Source organism: Scyliorhinus canicula, chromosome 1, assembly GCF_902713615.1.
Source record: "Scyliorhinus canicula chromosome 1, sScyCan1.1, whole genome shotgun sequence".
Taxonomy (NCBI): Eukaryota; Metazoa; Chordata; class Chondrichthyes; order Carcharhiniformes; family Scyliorhinidae; genus Scyliorhinus; species Scyliorhinus canicula.
Window position 1 is genome coordinate 74,448,171 of NC_052146.1, and position 16,609 is coordinate 74,464,779.

The 16,609-nt window shown below is 47.0% G+C and overlaps 1 protein-coding gene across 1 annotated transcript in view; it reads left to right on the plus strand.

The window, feature by feature from the left end:
* rsph14 (radial spoke head 14 homolog) overlaps positions 1 to 16,609 on the plus strand; it is a 998,814-nt gene that overhangs the window by 968,640 nt on the left and 13,565 nt on the right. Inside the window, exon 5 of the mRNA XM_038793258.1 lies at positions 5,200 to 5,336. Coding sequence (XP_038649186.1) covers positions 5,200 to 5,336 — 137 coding nt within the window. The remainder of the gene's footprint in view (positions 1 to 5,199; positions 5,337 to 16,609) is intronic.

Here is a 16,609-nt window from a genome sequence, read left to right on the forward strand (position 1 = left end):
TTAAGATAAGGTACGGGAGATTTAGAGAGGGTTTGAGGAAAAGCTTTTTCACCCAGAGGGCAGTTGGAATCTGGAACTCACTGTCTGAAAGGCGGGAACCCTCACAACATTTAAGACGTATTTAGATGAGCGCTTGAAATACCACAGCATACAAGGCTATGGATCAAGTGCTGGAAAATGGGATTAGAAGAGATAGGTGCTTGATGATCAGTGCGGCCAAAATGGGCCAAAAGGCTTCCTTCCATGCTGTAAAACCTGATGTGGGCCAGACAAATGCACATTAGTGACAATGGCTTCACGATTGTTCTAGATTTTTTCATTCAATCCAGATTTTACCATCTGTTGTGCCAAGATTTGAACCCTGGTCCCAGAGCATTGCCCTGGTCTCTGGATTGCTCGTCCGGTGACAATACTGTACCACTATGCCTCTGCCTCCCCCATGTTCCCCCGGTTACACAGCCACATCTCAAAATCAATCTAGTTTGCCCAGATGTGCCTGTAATCAATTGGCACCCGGAAGCACCAAAGAAAACCCTCTGATCTTCACAATCTTGTGTACTCACACTACCCTGCTTCTTTCTGGCAAGACGGAATGAAATATATTCAACGCTCTTGTGAAATAGAGACTCCGTGACCTCCTGGAGAAATGTTGCCTGTTCCCAATCTGGAAGCCAGATAGGTAAAAGCTCACTGCCACAATACCTCACCCGACTCGGAGCTTGCAGTTATGGCTGTAGCCAGTGGCAGATTTTAGTGAGTATCTCACACAGTGTTCCACTGAGGTTCAGGTAGAATAATTGGTTTCTAAACAGCCTGGTCATGTATGACCTGCTGCAGAGAGCCCTTCCTCCCCTCTTCCTCCTCTTCCAACTGCTTGCACTCCTCTATGCTGCCCCTGCTCATTCTTCCTCTGATGCTGTGCTACGAGGGGAATTACTGGGAGGTGGGGCAAGTGGTTTTTGCAGAATCCTCGACTTCTGGATAAAGTTCTCCAGCATGTTTTAATAACTTTAAAGAACGGCAGAAACTGCCAAACACTTTTACAACCACGCCAGGAGACGGCATGAATCAATCAACAGCTAAGCTGTAAGTAGTCGAATCCTTTAAATAGACGTAGTATGGAGGTCTTCCTTCTGCTGAGTGCATGTGGCAGCACGGTAGTATAGTGGTTAGTGCTATGGCTTCACAGGGTCCCAGGTTTGATTCCTGGCTTCTGTCACTGTCTTGCGGAGTCTGCACGTTCTCTCTGTTTCTGCGTGAGTTTCCTCCGGGTGCTCCGGTTTCTTCCCACAAGTCCTGAAAGACATACTGTTAGGTGAATTCTGAATTCACATTCCGTGTACCCAAACAGGCAGCGGAATGTGGTGACTAGGGGTTTTTCACAGTAACTCCATTGCAGTGTTAATGTAAGCCTACTTGTGACAATAAAAGATTATTATTATTAAAGAGGCAAAAATGGCAGCACTCACATTTTTTAAAAAATTTAGAGTACCCAGTTAATTCTTTCCAATTAAGGGGCAATTTAGCGTGGCCAATCCACCTACCCTGCACATCTCCGGGTTGTGGGGGCAAAACCCACGCAAACACAGGGCGAATATGCAAACTCACACGGACAGTGACCTAGAACCAGGATTGAACCTGGGACCTCGGCGCTATGAGGCAGCACAGCTAATCAACTGCACCACCGTGCTGCCCTTTGTTAGTATTACACTTTGATTAATGTTACAAGCTGCCTATTCTGCAGTCTTCAGATGATCACTCCTTGTCCCCACGCCAACGCTCTCGCCAAAATGGCACCCAGTGTGGCTCACATCAGAATCCTGCATGTGTAGGTTCCATTTTGGAGCTAAAACGGCCCAACGTGACGCCACTGTTTAAAAAAGGAGGTAGGCAGAAAGCAGGAAATTATAGGCCAGTGAGCTTAACTTCGGTAGTAGGGAAGATGCTGGAATCTATCATCAAGGAAGAAATTGCGAGGCATCTGGATAGAAATTGTCCCATTGGGCAGATGCAGCATGGGTTCGTAAAAGGCAGGTCATGCCTAACTAATTTAGTGGAACTTTTTGAGGACATTACCAGTGCAGTAGATAACGGGGAGCCGATGGATGTGGTATATCTGGATTTCCAGAAAGCCTTTGACAAGGTGCCACACAAAAGGTTGCTGCATAAGATAAAGATGCATGGCATTAAGGGTAAAGTAGTAGCATGGATAGAGGATTGGTTAATTAATAGAAAGCAAAGAGTTGGGATAAATGGGTGTTTCTCTGGTTGGCAATCAGTAGCTAGTGGTGTCCCTCAGGGATCCGTGTTGGGCCCACAATTGTTCACAATTTACATAGATGATTTGGAGTTGGGGACCAAGGGCAATGTGTCCAAGTTTGCAGATGACACTAAGATGAGTGGTAAAGTGAAAAGTGCAGAGGATACTGGAAGTCTGCAGAGGGATTTGGATAGGTTAAGTGAATGGGCTAGGGTCTGGCAGATGGAATACAATGTTGACAAATGTGAAGTTATCCATTTTGGTAGGAATAACAGCAAACGGGATTATTATTTAAACGATAAAATGTTAAAGCATGCCGCTGTTCAGAGAGACTTGGGTGTGCTAGTGCATGAGTCACAGAAGGTTGGTTTACAAGTGCAACAGGTGATTAAGAAGGCAAATGGAATTTTGTCCTTCATTGCTAGAGGGATGGAGTTTAAGACTAGGGAGGTTATGTTGCAATTGTATAAGGTGTTAGTGCGGCCACACCTGGAGTATTGTGTTCAGTTTTGGTCTCCTTACTTGAGAAAGGACGTACTGGCGCTGGAGGGTGTGCAGAGGAGATTCACTAGGTTAATCCCAGAGCTGAAGGGGTTGGATTATGAGGAGAGGTTGAGTAGACTGGGACTGTACTCGTTGGAATTTAGAAGGATGAGGGGGGATCTTATAGAAACATTTAAAATTATGAAGGGAATAGATAGGATAGATGCGGGCAGGTTGTTTCCACTGGCGAGTGACAGCAGAACTAGGGGACATAGCCTCAAAATAAGGGGAAGTAGATTTAGGACTGAGTTTAGGAGGAACTTCTTCACCCAAAGGGTTGTGAATCTATGGAATTCCTTGCCCAGTGAAGCAGTTGAGGCTCCTTCATTACATGTTTTTAAGGTAAAGATAGATAGTTTTTTGAAGAATAAAGGGATTAAGGGTTATGGTGTTCGGGCCGGAAAGTAGAGCTGAGTCCACAAAAGATCAGCCATGATCTAATTGAATGGCGGAGCAGGCTCGAGGGGCCAGATGGCCTACTCCTGCTCCTAGTTCTTATGTTCTTAAAGTCCCAAGAGAACAGGCAGAAAAGAGTCATAGTTTGTAGCTGGTGTTTCTTCATCTTTGGCCTAGTCTTTGTTTTCCTCCACACACTGTGCAGGCATAATAGGGCGAATGGCTGTGATATTTTTTGGGTGTGTAAAATGAAAAAGATTTTTAAACCATAAGATATTGGAGCAGAATTAGGCCATTCGGCCCATCAAGTCTGCTCTGCCAGTTGAGCATGACCGATATGTTTCTCATTCCCATTCTCCTGCTCTGGTGAGAGGAGAGGATAAAGTAAGAGCTGTGTGCTGACAAATCCGCAGCCTCTCACTCAGAAGGGGCTGGGGGATAAGGGAGGGAGGATTAATTATGCAGATACCCTCATCATCGATTGCTTTAGCTTTGCTAGTTGCCGCAGCCTGAGTGATGCCCTTGCCCAAGATGACCATTTCCACCCCGTGGTTTGGAGTATGTCCCGGTGCGCTTCTCCTCTTCCAGTTCTTTCCTGCTGCCTCCTGCTGGGCACCACCTTCTCCTGCAAGAAAGAGGAAAATGAGTGGCATATTATACGATAAGTTTGGGTGATGGAGCTGTAATGGTTGAATAGCTTCTAGGGTGTGTAAGCTGCGTGTTGTGGGTGTGAGATTTTCAACAGTACTGAGTATTTTGGGTTGAGTCCTGATAAAGATTATTGCCGGTCACTGTTGAGATTGTGGGCAGCACGGTGGCACAGTGATTAGCACTGCTTCTTCACAGCGCCAGGGACCCAGGTTTGATTCCAGTCTTGAGTAACTGTCTGCATGGGGTTTGCACTTTCTTCCCTTGTCTGCGTGTGTTTCCTCCGGGTGCTCCGGTTTCCTCCCACAGTCCAACGATGAACAGGTTAGGTGGATTGGCCATGCTAAATTGCCCAAGTGTTCAAAGATGTGCTGGTTAGTTTATGGGGTTACTAGGATAGGGATGTTTTGGCAGGAGAGTGGGCCTAGGTAGGGTGCTCTTTCAGAGGGTCAGTGCAGGCTTGATGGACCGATTGGCTCTTTCTGCACGTTGCGGATTCTATGATGATTTGAGTCCTCGGTGTAGCTCAGAGTGCTTTTGGGAGGATATGGCTTTTGAAGGTGAAGTCACTCACTTTAAGAACTCCTGTGAGATCATTAAACTTCTTATTGCACTACATCCACGCTCAATGAACAACACACCTGGCATTAACACCCACTGTTATTTCTTCCCATTGCCTCCTCAGCATGCATCTGGTGGGTGTACAATCCCTTGTGGTTACAGGACATTGCCATTCTGTTCCGTCTCTTTCCCCAAGACTTCTAGTGCTTTCTCAGAATAATTGGCTGTGCAGTCGCTATCATGTTCGACCATCCTTCAATCTTTGATGGCTCAGATTCAGTTCACAAAGGACCCCCAACAGCTATTCTAGCTACACTCACTTCCCCTTTAAGAGGTACAAGTTGCCTTTAAGTAGTGCAAGAAACTCAAGTTATTGGGTCCCGTGCTGCTGTGTGAAGCCCCTGAACCCTGCAGGTTGTGCTGGTTACATAGCAGTGGTTTAAAGTGGCAAATTTAACATAATCACTTATTGTCACAAGTAGGCTTCAATGAAGTTACTGTGAAAAGCCCATAGTCACCACATTCCGGCGCCTGTTCGGGGAGGCTGGTACGGGAATTGAATCTGCGCTGCTGCCTTGTTCTGCATTACAAGCCAGCTGTTTAGCCCACTGTGCTAAACCGGCCTCAACATGCTGGCTTCATCGCAATGAATGGGTGTAGATTTATCACATACTCCATAGTCCAGAGTTAGTAAATTACTCTTCCTGTGTAATTCTGTATAAGATTCTGGTCTAACATCGAGGAATAAGTGTGTTTTGTTGGCTACATCTTGCATTTTCTTTTTCATTCAGTGTGCCCTTGGAAGGAAAACATAAAGTTTGCAATGAGGGGGTGATTCCAATCCTGGTGGAGCTGCTCAGTGACTCAGAGACAGAAGTGAGGGCTGCGGCAGCAGGGGCGTTGATGTTTGCCACCATCACCACACAAGGTGAGTGACTGAGAACCGATATGGAAGAGATTTTGGAAGTTATTCTGGTGAATGGGACAGGTGCTGAAGCGGCGCTGTAATAGTACAATATGTCTATTTGAAAGTCTGGTTTTAATACACAGTTTGGGCCTAATTGGCGATTACTCATATTTGAATTTGCCTGGAAGTGCTAAGCAGACACTCAAGCTCTGATTAGGTACAAGTTTTGTGACACATTGTAGCCGAGCTCTGCACGCCCACTTCCACTGAATGTGTGGCATGTCCTGGCTGACACTCAGCATCAGGTTTCATCAGGGACCGATGGGGGGGCGTAAACGGGTTCTTCAGACGCAGCACAGGCGGTGGTGGCTGAGGAGGTCCAGAGGATGGATGTCCTGTACACAGCAGCTGCCTCCTTCTGTCCCTGTCTTCTCCAGCAGCTGGTCCGCTCTACCAGGCCTCATGAGTTCATAAGAAAAGGAATGGAATTAGGCCATATGGCCCATCAAGTCTGCTCTGCTATTTGATCATCGTGGCCTTAACTTCATCGTCCTGCCCGTCTTCCATGTCCCTTCAAACCATTGGCAATTAAAAATCTGCCAACTCCTACTTAAATTTACTCACTGTCCCACCATCCACCTCACTCTGGGATACTCTTCACACAGACTAAAGGGGTGAAGGTGCGCTCATTCAAGCGATCCCTTTCTCCTGGTGTCTCCTATAAGGTAGACGATAACACCATAAGATAAAGGAGCAGAATTAGGCTGTCAGCCCATCAAGTCTGCTCCACCATTCAATCATGGCTGATATGTTGCTCATCCCCATTCTCCTGCTTTCTCCCCGTAACAACCTTATCAATCAAGAACCCATCTATCTCTGTCTTAAAGACACTCGGTGACTTCATAAAGCTTTGGGGTTTTTAGTGGTGTTACACCCTCACTTCTAACACCACTAAATGATGTTTCACATCTTGAATATGCTGAGAAATGGTTTTAAACAAATGTTTTACTCAAATATGTCAAAGTTATCCAATAGCGGGGCAGCATGGCGGCACAGTAGTTAGCACTGCTGCCTCACAGCGCCAAGGACCTGGGTTCGATTCCGGCCCTGGGTCACTGTCCGTGTGGAGTTTGCACATTCTCCCAGTGTCTGCGTGGGTTTCACCCCCACAACCCAAAGGTGTGCAAGCTAGGTGGATTGGCCACGCTAAATTGTCCCTTAATTGGAGAAAATGAATTGAGTACTCTAAATTTATTTCTTTTAAAGTTGCCAATAGCTCTCGCAGCACTGTACTTAATGAACTCCTCAGGGAATTTCCAGAATAAATTGTTGGTGAAGTCTTGGTAAAGTGCCCCAGAGAGTCTCTTACGTGTTACAAAAGTCCTCTTCAAACCACCAGCAGCAAAAGTTAAAATAATATATTGCCAGTTAGCTGGGCAGAGTTAAGAGAGGGCACTTGATCAGCACATTTTCTTCATAGGATCTAGAAGGCCAAGTAACCCCTCACTGATCCTCCAGATGGTTGTTTCCTAGCTTCAACTTCTTTACCGAGATGGCTAACCATGGGTTAAACTCTTGTAAGGACTCTGTCCTTGATCACCTTTTAGATTCTTTCGCATCTAAAGTATCCAGGGAAAATCAATGCCCATTTTGTCAATCAATGCCGATTACACAGTGCACTGGGAAATATCAAACTCTCCAGTCTGTTGTAGTGCTCCTGGGCTGGATTTAACAGAGCCCTGGAGATTGCAAAAAACAGGAGCAGTAGGCCATTTGGCCCATCGAGCCTGCTCTATCATGCAATAGGATTGACCTGATTGTGGTCTTAACTGCATTTTTCTGCTTGTCCCCCACACCCACCCCAATCCTTAATGTCAGAGTAAATCAAAAAATCTGTCTAATTTAGCTTTGAATATATTCAGTGGCTCAGCCGCCACTGCTTTCTGTGGAAGAGCGTTCCAAACAATAATGACCCTGTGAAAGGAGAAATTCCTCCTCATCTCAATATTCAATGGGAGGCCCCTTATTCTGAAACTGGGCCCATGAAGGGCGGTAGCACTGTGGTTAGCACTGTTGCTTCAGAGCGGCAGGAACCCAGGTTTGATTCCCGGCTTGGGTCACTGTCTGTGTGGAGTCCTGTTATGGGCCAGGGTTTAGAGAACCTCAAGGTGTATCTTGGAGTTCACCTGACCCACAACTTTTAATAGATTGTGGTATGGGGAGCACACGGCCCACTCGACAGGTGTGGTACAGCAGAAATGGAAAAGTACTTTTTAAAGCAAAACAATGTTTATTCTATAAACTCAAGTTAATCTTTTTTTTAAATACAGTGAACATCTTAGCAACCATCAATTCAAATACAACCCCCAAAGAATACAACACTAAGTAATCCTTAATAGCTTCCCAAACAACATCCAAAAGACAGAAGAAACACCTTTTAACAGAAGCACATTAGGTTTACATTCACTACTGAGAACATTTATAATTCTGAATTCACCAAATGATCAAGAGATAGTCTTTTCATGGCAGAGAGATCAACAGTACACCTTCTCTGTCTGGCTTCAGCTCCAACACTGAAACCGAAACTAAAACACACCCTGCAGCAAACAGCCTAAAACGAAAGTAAAAAGCTGACAGACAGCCCAACTCCACCCACACTCTGACATCACTGATAAACACGCATTTCTTAAAGGTACATTTCTTAAACACCCATTTCTTAAAGGTACTCTCACATGACAGTCTGCACGTTCTCCCCGTGTCTGCGTGGGTTTCCTCCGGGTGCTCCAGTTTCCTCCCATAAGCCCCGAAAGACGTGCTTGTTAAGTGAATGTGACATTCTGAATTCTCCCTCAGTGTACCCGAACAGGCGCCCGAGTGTGGCGGCTAGGGAATTTTCACAGTAACCTCATTGTAGTGTTAATGTAAGCCTACTTGTGACACTAATAAAGATTATTATTATAAGTTCTAGATTCCTCCACAATGGGAAATGCCTTCTCAGCATCTCGGCCCCCTCAGAATGTAAAATAAAAGTAAAATACCGCGGCTGCTGCAAATATGAATAAAAACAGAAAGTACGGGAGAGAGAAACAGTGGTAGCATTTTGAGTAAAAAACTCAACAAGAAGCTCAAAATTCTTCTTCAGAATTGAAAGAAAGTAGAAATGTGATAGGTTTTGTGTCATTGAAAGGAGAAGTAGGAGGAAGAACAAAAGGGAAGCTCTGGAATAGGGTGACAGGAGGAAAGGATTAACTAACAAAGGCGTCTTTGAACAAACGGCATTTTTCCAGAGTGAGTGAATGGCAGAATAATGAACAGCTCTGTCCAAAAGCAAAATATGAAAAACAAGATTCAAACTGGTTCACGGCAAAACAAAATCGAAATGGGGGAGAGTTCACGGTCTAAAATTTTGGAAGTCGATGTTGGGTCCAGAAGTAATGTGCCTAAGGCAGCACGGTGGCACAGTGGTTAGCGCTGCTGCCTCACGGCGCCGAGGTCTCAGGTTCGATCCCGGCTCTGGGTCACTGTCCGTGTGGAGTTTGCACATTCTCCCCCTGTTTGTGTGGGTTTCGCCCCCACAACCCAAAGATGTGCAGGGTAGGTGGATTGGCCACGCTAACTTGCCCCTTAATTGGAAAAAAATGAATTGAGTACTCTAAAAAAAATTTTTAAAGAAGTAACGTGCCTAATCGGAACTTGAAGTGCTGCTCCTCAGGCTTGCGTTAAGCTTCACTGGAATATTGCATCTGGCCAAGGACAAAAGTGAATGGCAAGGTGGTGAATTAAAATGGCAGACAACTGGAAGGTCAGGGTTATGCTTGCTGTCTGGGCAGAGGTGATCCACAAAACAGTCACCCAATCTGTGCATGGTCTCCCCAGTGTAATGGAGCCCTCACTGTGACAGCAACTACAGCAGACTAAATTGAAAGAAGTACAAGTAAATTGCTGCTTCACCTGGAAGCAGTGTTTAGAGCCTTGGGAGGTGAGGAGAGAGGATGTAAAAGGGCAGGTTACGGCACGGTGGCACAGTGGTTAGCACTGATAATGGTAAACTCAGCGACACCTCCCCATTCACCAGTAGCACAAATACCTTGGAGGAGAATTCTCTGTCCCAACACACCTCTTTTCTGGTGCAGCACGCCCCCACCGGCAGCAGGATTCTCCGTCCCGGCAGCCAGCCAATAGGGTTTTCCATTGTGGGCACCACCACGCGTCGGGAAATCTGCGGGTGTGAGTGCGCTGCCGGCGAAACGGAGGATTCCGCCGAGGAAAAATCCAGCCCCTTATGTTTCCTCTATCACTGACCATAATATTTTCCTGACAACACAAAAGTTTTTTAAAAAACAGAAAATTGACATTCTAATCCAAATTTATAGATTTAATCGTGGCATGGTGACACAGTGGTTAGCAGTGCTGCCTCACAGCCCCAGGATTGTGGGTTCGATCCCGACCTTGGGTAACTGTCTGTGTGGAGTTTACACGTTCTCCCCGTGTCTGCGTGGGCTTCCTCCGGGTGCTCCGGTTTCCTCCCACAGTCCAAAAATGTGCAGGTTAAGTGGATTGACCATGACAAAATAATTGCCCCTGAGTGTCCAAAGATCTGCAGGTTAGATGGGGTTTACTGGAATAGGGCGGGGGATTGGGCCTAGATGGGGTGCTCTCTCAGAGGGTCTCCTTCTGCACTGTAAGAATTCTATGGTTCTATGTTACACCTCTTGCAATTACTTGGGAAGGGGACAAGGTGTTGGTGGTGATGGGGAAGTGGACCAGGTTGTTGGGAATGCTGACAGGAGAGGAGAGGAGATGGGAATGTGGATTTGGTGGTGGCTTCTTGCTGGAGATGGGACAAATGATGGAAAATGATCCTTTGAATGTGGAGGCTGGTGGGGAGGAACATGAGGACAAGGGGAACCATATCATGGTTCAGGATAGAGGGAAAGGTATGAGAGCAAAACTGTGGGAAATGGGTTAGACACAGTTGAGGATCCAGTCAACCACAGTGGGGGGTGAACCTACAGTTGAGGAAACAGCGAGACGTATCAGAAGTGCTGTTGTGGAGGATTGCCTCATCAGAACAGATGTGACAAAGACGGAGAAACTAGGGGAATGGAACGGGCTCTTCACAAGGAGCAGGGTGTGAGGAAGTGTTGTGGAGGTAGCTGTAGGAATTGTTGAGCTTGCAATGAACATTAGTAAACAGCCTCCTCCCAGAAACAGACAAAGATGTCAAGCAAAGTCGATGAGGTTTTCCAGTTCCACTCAAGAGCAGGAAACTGCACTAGTAGAGTCATGAAGGACTGGAACAAGGAATGTTCCACATACATTACAAAAATACAAACATCATAAGACCCATGCGGGTAACCATGGCAACACTTTTTATTTGGAGGAGGTGAGACAAGCTAAATTGTTCAGTGAGAGAATAAGTTCAGTAAGCCACAGGGGGATGGTGGTGGATGTGGACTAATTGGGCCTCCGTTCAAGCAAGATGCATAGAGCCCTCAGACTGTCCTGGAAAGGGGTGGAGGCGGCGAGAGAATGGGCCGGCAATGTGAAGAGGAGGTGGTTAGGGCCAGGAAACTGGAAATTGTTGAAACTGTTGGGTCAAATTCCTGGAACTCCTTTCCTAACAGCAGGTGTTCCTATGCCACATGAACTGCAACAGTTCAAGAAAGCCGCTTACCAGCTCCTTCTCAGGGGCAATTAGCGATGGGCAATAAATGATGCCCTAACCAGCAATGCCTTCATTCTGTGAAAGAATTTTTTAAAAAGACGTTGGGTGTCAGGAGAGTCACTCTCAGAAGAGCGTAGGTGGGAAGAGAGTGGACCAGGGAAGAAAAAATAGAATCAAGATGGCAAGAAATAGGTTCAGTGGGGCAGGAAAAGGCTGATAAGATGGGTCTATTAGGACTGTCCTGTGTGTGGATTTTGGAATGGAAGTAGTAGTGGGCTGTTCGGGGGCTCTAGGAGGGGGGAACTGGGAGTGAAGATTTCTAGAGGAGATGAAGTCAGTGACAATCCTGGAAACAATGGCTTGATGTTCGTTGGTGGGGTTATGATCTCAAAGGGGGTAGGAAGAGTTCCTGAAGTTCCGCTCAGCCTCTGCAAGGTAGGGATCAGTACGCCGGACAACAATGGCAACCCCCTTATCCACAGGTTTCATAACAAAGTTAGGGTTAGACCAGAGAAAACGGAGGTCAGCAAGTTCAGAGCGAAACAAGTCAGAATGGATGAGGAGAGCAGAAAAGTTAAGACAGCTGATGGCACACGGACAGTTCCCAATGAAAAGATCAAGAGCCGTTGGAGGTCGGAGGGCAGAGTCCAGGTGGAAGGACAGTATAGGAGATGAATGAAAGGTCTATTGAGCTGAAGAGAATTCCTGCCCAAAGGCATGAGAATGGAGGTGAAAGTGAGAGAAGAAGAGTTCAGTGTCATGCTGACCTCAAAATTCATTCAGGTGAGGGAGTAAGGGGATAAAGCAGAATCATTTGCTAAGGGGTGGCACAATGGTTAGCACTGCTGCCTCAGATCACCACAGACCCGGGTTCGATTGCAGCCTTGGAAGTCTGTGTGCAGTTTGCACACTCGCCTCACCTCTGCATGGGTTTCCTCCGGGTGCTCTGCTTTCCTCCCATAGTTGTGCACGTTAGGTGGATTGACCATGATAAAATTGCCCCTCAGTGTCCAAAGATGTGGGATTATGGGGATAGGGTCGGGGATTGGACCGAGGTAGGGTGCTCTTTCAGTGGGTCAGTCCAGACTCGATGGGCCGAATGACTCCTTCTGCACTGTAGGGATTCTATGCAAATACTAATAAAAAGTACAGATTATTCAACATCAGAGAGGGGAAGACCAGAGTGAGAGGTGGGATTAGAAGAAGGGAAGGGAATGAAAAATCTCGGGGAGTATTGGTAACTATGAGTTGTTGAAGTTTGTATTCCTTAACACCAGAAAGGATGAGAAAAAGAGTTTATTAAACCATCAGATGAGATGAAGGATTAAATGAGGCTGGGGGCCAGGGCGGATTTGAGTTAGATTGAATCAATCTTGCTTCCCTCAGAGTCTTCAATGCCCTGTACTGCATAACAATATCTCCCTACTTGTACACACCATCTGTCAAATTTTTGCCCACTCATTTAACCTATCTACATTCCTTTGAATTCTGCTAATAACTTGCTTTCCCACCTCTCTTTGTCTGACCTGAAAATATGGCTACAATACAGTTGGCTCTCCCAAGTCATTGTTGTGGATTGCAAATAGTTGAGGCCCGAGAACTGATTCCGCTGATACTCGGGTGAGGGTTAGGGTTACCATTTGCCAATGTGAAAATGATGCATTTAATCCAACTCTGCATCCTGTTAGTTAGCCAAACCTCTCTCCATGCGAATAAATTAGTCAAACATGGCTTCCCAATTACAAAACCATGTTGGCTCTGCCTATGCCTAATTGTATTATGATTTTCTAAATGACCTTCTTAATAATGGATTTCCTCATGACAGACATGAGGCAAATAAGCCCATGATCACAATCTAGTAGCCGTGTTAACTGTTGACGGGACAGTTGGTTCGTGATGCAGAGCGAGGCCAAAAGAGCAGGTTCAATTCTGTACCGGCTGAGGTTATTCATGAAGGCCCCACCTTCGTAACCTTGCGCCTCACCTGAAGTGTGGTGGCCCTCAGGTTTAATCACCACCAGTTAGCTCTCTCCCTCAAAGGGAAAGCAGCCTATGGTCATCTGGGTGAGGACTAATACATTGTCGATGGAACTTAGGGTACACATTCCGCTTTCTTCTTCAAGGTTGAGCAGACATTTTTTCCAATTAAAGTAAATGTTTTTGGTCCCCATTACAAACTCCATTCTCAAGTTCTGGCAATCCCTGGCCCTGGGAAATGTCTGAGGCTGAGGCTGTTCGCAATCTTGACATCAAATCGGACTCCAAGATGAGCTTTGGGCCGCATCTTCATGCTATCACTGAGACCTCCTACTTCCACCTCCATAACATTGCCTGTCTCCAGCCTTGCCTCAGCTCACCGGCTGCTGAAACCCTCATCCATGCCTTCTTTACCTCTAGACTTGACGATTTCCCCGACTGCCATCCCACATTCCACCCTCCACAAACTTGAGATCATTCAAAATTCTGCTGCCCAGATCCCTTTCACCCATCACCCCTGTGCTCATTGACATACATTGTCACCCTGTCAAGCAACACCTCGAACTTGTTTTAAAACATCCCCATGGTCTCATCCCTCCCTATCCCTGCAATCTCCTCAAACCCACAACCCTCTAAGATATCCTCCAATTCTGGCCACTTGGGCATCCCAAAATTTTAATATGGGCACAGTAATTAGCACTATTGCTTCACAGCACCAGGGACCTGGATTCAATTCCCGGCTTGGGTCACTGTCTGTGCGAAGTCTGCACGTCCACCCCGTGTCTGTGTCGGTTTACTCCTGAAAGACGTGCTGTTAGGTGAATTGGACATTCTGAATTCTCCCTCAGTGTACCCAAACAGGTGCCGGAGTGTGGCGACTAGGGGATTTTCACAGTAACTTCATTGGAGCATAATGTAAGCCTGCTTGTGACAATAATAAAGATTATTAGAATTCCTCCATTATTGAGGACTGTTCCTTTGACTTCCTTTATAATAATAATCTTTATTGTCACAAGTGGGCTCGCATTAACACTGCAATGAAGTTACTGTGAAAATCCCCTCGTCGCCACATTCTGGAGCCTGTTCGGATACACAGAGGGAGAATTCAGAATGCCCAATTCACCTAATAAAACTCTGGAATTCTCTCTTCAAACTTCTCGGGCGGGATACTCTCACCCTGGGGCCAGGCCGGAAAATCGCTGGGACCAGAGCAAATTGTGCCACGCTGCCCCAATGCTGGTCCGCCGATTCAGAGAATCACCGCCATTGGCGCCAAAGCAGTTGGCGTGGCGCCCGTCAGGGCCGCTCTACGGGGCTCCCTCGCTGATTTTTGGCCCGGGATGGGCCGAGCGGTCACGCTAAAAAAGCCGGGTCCCGCCGGCGCCATTCACACCTGCTTTTACCCGGCAGACCTCGGCATGGATGTATCTGGGGGCAGCCTGGTTTGGGGGGGCCGAGCCCGGGGGCGGGGGCCTCCACTGTGGCCTGGCCCGTGATCGGGGCCTACTGATTGGCGGGCCGGCCTCTCGGGCTAGAACATAGAACATTACAGCGCAGTACAGGCCCTTCGGCCCTCGATGTTGCGCCGACCTGTGAAACCACTCTAAAGCCCATCTACACTATTCCCTTATCGTCCATATGCCTATCCAATGACCATTTAAATGCCCTTAGTTTTGGCGAGTCCTCTACTGTTGCAGGCAGGGCATTCCACGCCCTTACTACTCTCTGAGTAAAGAACCTACCTCTGACATCTGTCCTATATCAATCTCCCCTCAATTTAAAGCTATGTCCCCTCGTGCTAGACATCACCATCCGAGGAAAAAGGCTCTCACTGTCCACCCTATCTAATCCTCTGATCATCTTGTATGCCTCAATTAAGTCACCTCTTAACCTTCTTCTCTCTAACGAAAACAGCCTCAAGTCCCTCAGCCTTCCCTCATAAGATCTTCCCTCCATACCAGGCAACATTCTGGTAAATCTCCTCTGCACCCTTTCCAATGCTTCCACATCCTTCCTATAATGCGGCGACCAGAATTGCATGCAATACTCCAAATGCGGCCGCATCAGAGTTTTGTACAGCTGCAACATGACCTCATGGCTCCGAAACTCAATCCCTCGACCAATAAAAGCTAACGCGCCGTACGCCTTCTTAACAACCCTCTCAACCTGGGTGGCAACTTTCAGGGATCTATGTACATGGACACCGAGATCTCTCTGCTCATCCACACTACCAAGATTCTTACCATTAGCCCAGTACTCTGTCTTCCTGTTATTCCTTCCAAAATGAATCACCTCATACTTTTCTGCATTAAACTCCATTTGCCACCTCTCAGCCCAGCTCTGCAGCTTATCTATGTCCCTCTGTAACTTGTAACATCCTTCCGCACTGTCCACAACTCCATCGACTTTAGTGTCATCTGCAAATTTACTCACCCATCCTTCTACGCCCTCCTCCAGGTCATTTATAAAAATGACAAATAGCAATGGCCCCAAAACAGATCTTTGTGGTACACCACTAGTAACTGGACTCCAGCCTGAACATTTCCCATCAACCACCACACTTTGTCTTCTATCAGCTAGCCAATTTCTGATCCAAACTGCTAAATCACCCTGAATCCCATGCCTCCGTATTTTCTGCAATTGCCTACCGTGGGGAACCTTATCAAACGCTTTACTGAAATCCATATACACCACATCAACTGCTTTACCCTCATCCACCTGTTTGGTCACCTTCTCAAAGAACTCAATAAGGTTTGTGAGGCACGACCTACCCTTCACAAAACCGTGTTGACTATCTCTAATCAAATTATTCCTTTCCAGATGATTGTACATCCTATCTCTTATAAACCTTTCCAAGACTTTGCCCACAACAGAAGTAAGGCTCACTGGTCTATAGTTACCGGGGTTGTCTCTACTCCCCCTCTTGAACAAGGGGACAACATTTGCTATCCTCCAGTCTTCTGGCACTATTCCTGTAGACAAAGATGATACCGGCTCCTGTGGTCCTACGCCATGTTGCGTCGGGGCCGGCGAGAAGGGAGCCACTGCTCATGCATGCGTTGGCACCGGCCCCACTGTGCATGCGCACATTGGCACAGGCCCCACTGCGCATGCGCGCGTTGGCACAGGCCCCACTGCGCATGCGCAGACCCGTGGCGCCCATTTGACGCCGGGGATCGGTAGCCGGAGCGACATGGGTCGCTCCAGTGCCATGCTGGCCCCCTCTAGGGGTCCGAATTGCTGCCTCTGAGGCCGTGTTGACGCGGTCGAGAAACGCAACGGTGTTTACGACGGCGTCAACACTTAGCCTCAGGATCAGAGAATCCCACCTCTCCTCTTTCCTCCTTTCAGATACTCCTGAAAATCTATTTCTTTGACCAAGGTTTTGGCCAGCTGCCTAATATTACCTTGTATTTCTCGGTGTCAAACCTTGCTTGTTTCTGTGAGGTGCCTTGGGATTTTTATTAAATCTGTGTCGGCGGTGGTTCTGTTGGTACCATACATCCCCCTAACGCTCAAGTCCCACTCCATGGCTTGAGCACAAAGAAAAATCGCGGCTAACCATCTTGTGCAGTACTGAGGGAGCGTTGCACTGGCAGAGGTGTTGGCTTTCACATGAGATGTTAAACCAAGGCCCCACTTGCTTGCT